This window comes from Dendronephthya gigantea, unplaced genomic scaffold, assembly GCF_004324835.1.
Source record: "Dendronephthya gigantea isolate DGI-Jeju-01 unplaced genomic scaffold, DenGig_1.0 001152F, whole genome shotgun sequence".
Lineage (NCBI taxonomy): Eukaryota > Metazoa > Cnidaria > Anthozoa > Malacalcyonacea > Nephtheidae > Dendronephthya > Dendronephthya gigantea.
This window is the reverse complement of record NW_021164162.1, coordinates 1044-7237: the sequence shown is the minus strand read 5'-3', so window position 1 is coordinate 7237 and position 6194 is coordinate 1044. Positions and strand designations below refer to the sequence as shown.

The 6194-nt window shown below is 38.3% G+C and overlaps 1 protein-coding gene across 1 annotated transcript; it reads right to left on the bottom strand.

The window, feature by feature from the left end:
* Positions 1-3212: 3212 nt before the first annotated feature.
* On the bottom strand, positions 3213-4263 carry LOC114545066 (E3 ubiquitin-protein ligase NRDP1-like). Its single transcript, XM_028563453.1, has 2 exons — positions 3718-4263; positions 3213-3506 (listed from the first exon to the last, which is right to left on the bottom strand). Exons 1-2 carry the CDS (start codon positions 4257-4259, stop codon positions 3482-3484), a joined length of 567 nt encoding a protein of 188 aa, XP_028419254.1. The 5' UTR covers positions 4260-4263; the 3' UTR covers positions 3213-3481.
* Positions 4264-6194: the final 1931 nt, after the last annotated feature.

The following is a 6194-nucleotide window of genomic DNA, read 5'->3' as shown; positions in this document are numbered from 1 at the left end:
TTTGCAGGGCAAATTGCCCATGCATTGTGCGAATGGCAAAAACTCACTTCTGATCCCATTATCATAGAATTTGTAAGGGGTGTGAGAATAAAATTTTGCCTAGGGCAAAGGCCACAACAGGAAAGTACACGACCTAGTAATTTTAACTGTACACAAGAGGTGATAATTGCTAATGAAATTGAAAACCTCCTACAAAAGGGAGTTATTGTACCTTCTTCAAATGAACCAGGGGAATTTATCTCTCCTATATTTTTGCGGGCTAAACCAGATGGCACACACCGCATGATACTTAATTTGAAAAAATTCAATGAGTATGTTGAATACCATCATTTCAAGATGGATACACTAGAAACAACTATACGAATGATGAAGCCTGGTTGCTTCATGGCATCAATAGACCTGAAAGATGCATACTATAGTGTACCCATATGCACAGAGCATCAAAAATTTCTTAAATTTGTATTTCAAAAACAACTGTACCAATTCACATGCCTACCGAATGGCTTAAGCTGTGCACCAAGGATATTTACTAAGCTCCTTAAACCAGTCTATGAAACATTACATAGCAAAGGTTACCTGAACATGGGATATATAGATGATTCCTATTTACAAGGAGATACACATAATGAATGTTGTGAGAATATAGAAAACACAATATCCCTGTTTAGGAAGTTGAACTTTCATTTGCATCCAACAAAATCAGTCATTAATCCCACACAGAGACTTACTTTCTTGGGATTCCTTCTTGACTCTACTAACATGACTGTATCCCCTCAAGGGAAAAATACATAAAACTATAAAAATCTGTGGTAAACTGCATAATAAACAGTATGCAAGAATATCAGAAGTAGCAGAAGTTATAGGAACTATTGTCTCCAACTTCCCTGGGGCACAATATGGTCTCCTACATTATCGCAGCTTAGAACATGACAAAACAGAAGCACTTGCCCAAAACAGGGTGATTACAAATCACAAATGCAGCTGGGCGACGCCTCCAAAGCTGAACTGCGGTGGTGGATAGACAACATGACACATGTAAACAGAGAGATACTGCATCCAAACCCCAATATCGTCATACAAACTGACGCCTCAAAAAAAGGGGGGGGGCAGCCCTTGGTAACCAAAGCACTGGAGGAAGGTGGACAGATAGTGAGGCCACAAGCCATATAAACGTTTTAGAACTGAAGGCTGCCTTCTTTGTGCTCCAAGCTTTTTGCAAACTGTCAAAAAAGATCCATGTGCAGTTACAAATAGACAACACAACAGCAGTTGCATACATTATACACATGGGTGGGAGCACATCACATCAATTAAATGAATTAGCAAAAGAAATGTGGAACTGGTGCATAAATAAGAACATTTGGGTGTCTGCAGTACACATTGCGGCAAACTTAACACAACTGCAGACCACAGATCCAGGAAATTTTCAGACAAACATGAGTGGGCTTTGAACAAATTCCAATTCCAGGAGATTGCTAGATCATTCCAGAATTGGCCATTGACCTTTTTGCTAGCAGACTTAATAATCAATTACCTGTCTACTGCTCCTGGAAACCTGACCCAGGATGTACATATGTAGATGCCTTTACAATAAGCTGGAGTACACTGAACTTCTTTGCTTTTCCACCTTTCAGTTTGATCCCAAAGTGTCTGCAGAAAATAAACCAAGACAAAGCAAAAGGAATATTATTAATACCAGTTTGGCCAACACAACCGTGGTTCCCTCAAGTTCTACAACTGCTATACAGCCAACCATGGATCATAGGCCCAGCACCACAATTATTGATCCATGCCCACATCAAGGAACCACACCCACTACACAAGAGCCTACGACTAATGGTCTGTCCTTTATCAGGAACACCTTCACACAGCAAAGCCTTTCAGCAGAAATTACCAACATCCTTATGGCATCATGGAGAAAGGAACACAAGCCCAATACAAGACCTATGTGAAAAATGGCTGGCATTTTGCAGTGAAAGGAAAATTGATAATAGTAGCCCAAAGATAAGTCAGGCACTTGAATTCTTAAATAGCCTACACAAGCAAGGACTGAGCTATTACTCTATAAACACTGCCAGGTCTGCTTTGTCGACAATAATACATGTTGGTCAAGAAAAATTTGGATCGCACCCACTGGTTACAAGGTTCTTCAAGGATTATATGAGATTACAAAACCAGAACCAAAATATAATACATTTGGAACGTAAATGTTGTGTTGGACTATCTCAAGACCATAGAACCACTTGAGCAGATCACGTTGAAAGAACTCACTTAAAGCTAGTTATGCTATTGCTACTAGCTACTGGACAACGAGGACAATCTATTTACTTACTAAGCCTAGATGGTATGACTTTGAGACCCAACTCATGTACATTTCAAATTTTGGAACATATAAAGACCAGCAGACCAAATAAGAACACAAAACCAATAGAAATCAAGCCTTTCCTAACTGACAAAACTCTTTGCCCATTAACTGTGCTGAAAGCTTATCTTAAGAGAACAGAACCCTTGAGGAACACAGAGACAAAGTTATTTATAAGTTTCATCAGACCACATAAAAGTGTTTCAAGAGATACCATATCAAGGTGGAAAAAAATGTGATGGCAGCTGCTGGCATAGATACAAGTCAATTTACCAGTCACAGTACCAGAGCAGCTGTATCTTCAAAGGCAAAAGAGAGGGACATACCCTTAGATGTAATTCTGTCTACAGCCGGATGGGCATCAGCCAATACTTTTCACAAGTTCTACCATAAACCAATTCTAGATAAGGTCTGCTTGGCAGACACAGTACTAAAATCATAGCTTGAACTATAAGTCACAGCTTCTGAAATTGGTTTGTTGTTGGGTTCTTTTTTATCAGCATAGACAGACTAGTTACTTATTAGTTACAATTGTTGACCATAGTGCTATGGATTGAAAATATCTATTGAGATATTTAATGTATGTTATAAAACTTGATATTCTCCATCATATATGTGGCAACATGGTGATTTGGTGGATGTGTCAGAGCTTTAAAGTCTCATGGGATCTCCTGAAGCCTCCAGTCATGTGACAGAATTGGAAAATTAAACGAGACTTACCTGTAAGTTGAAGTTGGATTGAAATTCTGTCACATGGCTGGGAGGCGCGGGAGATCCATGTGATCTCCCTCGCCTCCCAGCCATGTGACAGAATTTCAATCCAACTTCAACTTACAGGTAAGTCTCGTTTAATTTTCCAATTTTCTCACACGGCACCAAGTCCGTTAAAGCATATTTTCTGCTCATAACAAACTCAGGAATATTTGTGAATTATTGTTACATCCCCTTACAACGTGCGAAAAATGAATGTGCAAACCTTTCGGGACTAAATTCCTTACGCTCAATATCGACTGTTATCTTTGCTTTGTGACTCAGTCGCCGGGTGGAAAAAGTAATCCATAGGTAATACCCGGGACACAAAAATTATTCCCCTACACAAGATCCCTTTGTCAGTGAACATCATGCTAATTTCATGAGAGGTGTGCTAAAACAATTTAAAAAAATAAACTAATACCTTATTACTAATACGTTGAAACTATGGCTCAAGCCAACAAGCTTCTAAATGTTCATTAGCTTTGCTGGTTTACAAAACGTAAAGGTTTGAAAGTTGAAATACAACAACATGGCGTTTCTCATATTTTAAATATAAAATCAGTTCATATGTGACATGAAAGTGAAAAGAAAAAAAAAAGTACCTCTCCAATTTTTTTTCTAATTCCTCTATTTTCTCATCGAATTTTCTTCCTTTTCGATTGTGAGAAGCAAACTCATCTTCCAATTTTTCTTCAATGATTTTGACATCTCGAAAATTCTCCCTAACAGTGGTACCAAACTCACAGATATCTTGGTCGTGGACGTTGCTACCATCTTCATCAATTGTTTGCGCGCCACATTTTTCACACGGACGGAAAGGACAACAATCCACGTGGACGTGCAAACTTCCAAGCGGAATTTGTTCAGGACAGCCTTGATTGTAGTATTCACAGTTGATTCTAAGCTCTGACCAAGCTCTCAACCAGAAACGGCCAAGAGGTTTCAGCGTTGCCACAGTAAGTCGGGTCTGACAAACTGGGCAGTTGTTTGATTCGGCCAAACATCTGGTTATGCAGCCTAAACAAAATTGATGTTCTTCTGCTTCGCATAACCTGGGGTTTCTCAACACACCAAAACAGATATTACACATCAACTCCGCTCTTACTGTTTCTTGAAACCGACGTTCGCTATATCCCTCAACCATCACTGCCTCGTGTTCAATATGGCTGAAACAAATTAACATGACTTTCAATTTTGCATTCTGGTTGATATAAGCATTCACTGTCAAAACAGTAAAAATCTAAAATTGGTAACCTCAGATTTATTGGTTAGAACAATCAATCTTTTGGTTGTTCTAAATTTTCACTGCCTTTTTATATCGCCTCTTCGGAAGGAGTCAAAATATGAGCAGTGATTTACGAAATCGTGTAAAAACGGGGTTTAATATAATTTCGGAGTGTGCTGCTTGGTTATGCGTCGCGTTTTGGTCGCGTCGAATGCAATTCAAACGTTAGATAACCAGATGCTAATGAAGCTTAATGAGGTTTATCTCATCATCTACTTTATAGATATATAGCTCATCTGTGTTTGATGCATTAGCTATATAGCTGAGTATATAGCTCATCTGTGTATAAAATGCCATTTTTGTACAAAAATAGCATTTTAACCAAGCAATTAGCAAGTTGTCACGTGAGCTCTCGACCAATGAGATCGCTCTATTTTCTCATCGCATTTCAGAAAAAATTTGGCTAAAATTTTTGCATTCGTTGCGAAATAAATCAAGAAAAAATATAAATGCAGTTACAGAAGAAGTAAAGATCTAGTGGTTTCTGAAAAATCTCAGAGGTAAATGTTATATTCTATCTTAAATTGAGGCTTGAACTTGGTCGACTCCCCGCGAATGGTCGACCGACTTAGGGGCTGTTTATATGGGAGCAGGTGTCCCAGGAAATTTGGCCCCCCAAAATTTGGCCCCGTCAGGCCATATTTCCTAGGAAATTATAAATCCTAAGAAATTTCCGAAACATATACTTTATTGCCATGAGTTCGGCGAGAATCGCGAAGCTTCTAAAAGCAAGATCGTAAATGTTTGTTTGTATTCACACTTATTTTGCTTTATTTATTTGTGTAAAAGATTTTCATCTCGGCGAAGAGCTAAGACGAAAATTGTTAATGTGCACGTGGCTAACTTCTAGGACTGGCTCCAATATGTATTATATGTATATACAGTAAGGCTCGGTGATTACAAGCCATATATGGCTTGTAATCACTTGCCTTCTGTGACTATTATTATAAATACATTTAATAGACATCAAAAGATTATAGGAATTATTTGAAGGGCCTGTTGACACAGCAATGAATTTCTAACATACGGCAAGTTGAATGTATTGCAAGTATTTAATTTACGACACATGCAACCAGAAGCAATGTGGGTAGTTTTCTCAACAGAAAATCAGAAATCTCTACTGAATATTATGCCTGCCTTTTATTTAGCAGCTAGTGAAAACCATTCATAGTTGACACTGACAGTACTCTTCCACTGATGAGTAAAATCATCTGGTATTAGACAGAGTAAAATACTAAAGTAGGCCACATCTGGGTGCATTGCAAGCTAATGGGTTAACAAGAGACACTGACAGATAGTTTTGTTAACTCATTAACTGACAGAACTCTTCCACTGATGAGTAAAATCATCTGACATTAGACAGAGTAAAATACTAAAGTAGGTCACATCTGGGTGCATTGCAAGCTAATGGGTTAACAAGAGACACTGACAGATAGTTTTGTTAACTCATTAACTGACAGAACTCTTCCACTGATGAGTAAAATCATCTGACATTAGACAGAGTAAATACTAAAGTAGGTCACATCTGGGTGCATTGCAAGCTAATGGGTTAACAAGAAACACTGACAGATAGTTTTGTTAACTTAATAACTGACAGTACTCTTCCACTGATGTGTAAAATCATCAGTTTGTAGAACTATCACATGTATTTATTTTATAACAAAATGCTTACCATACAGAATGGTTAGGTGGCAAGGGACATAGTTGGTCTCCAATTAGCCAGGTTACCAATCAGGTTTAAAATAAACTGCAGCATAAGCATACAAGGCAGGGGATGGGGCTACCCCCCAGAGA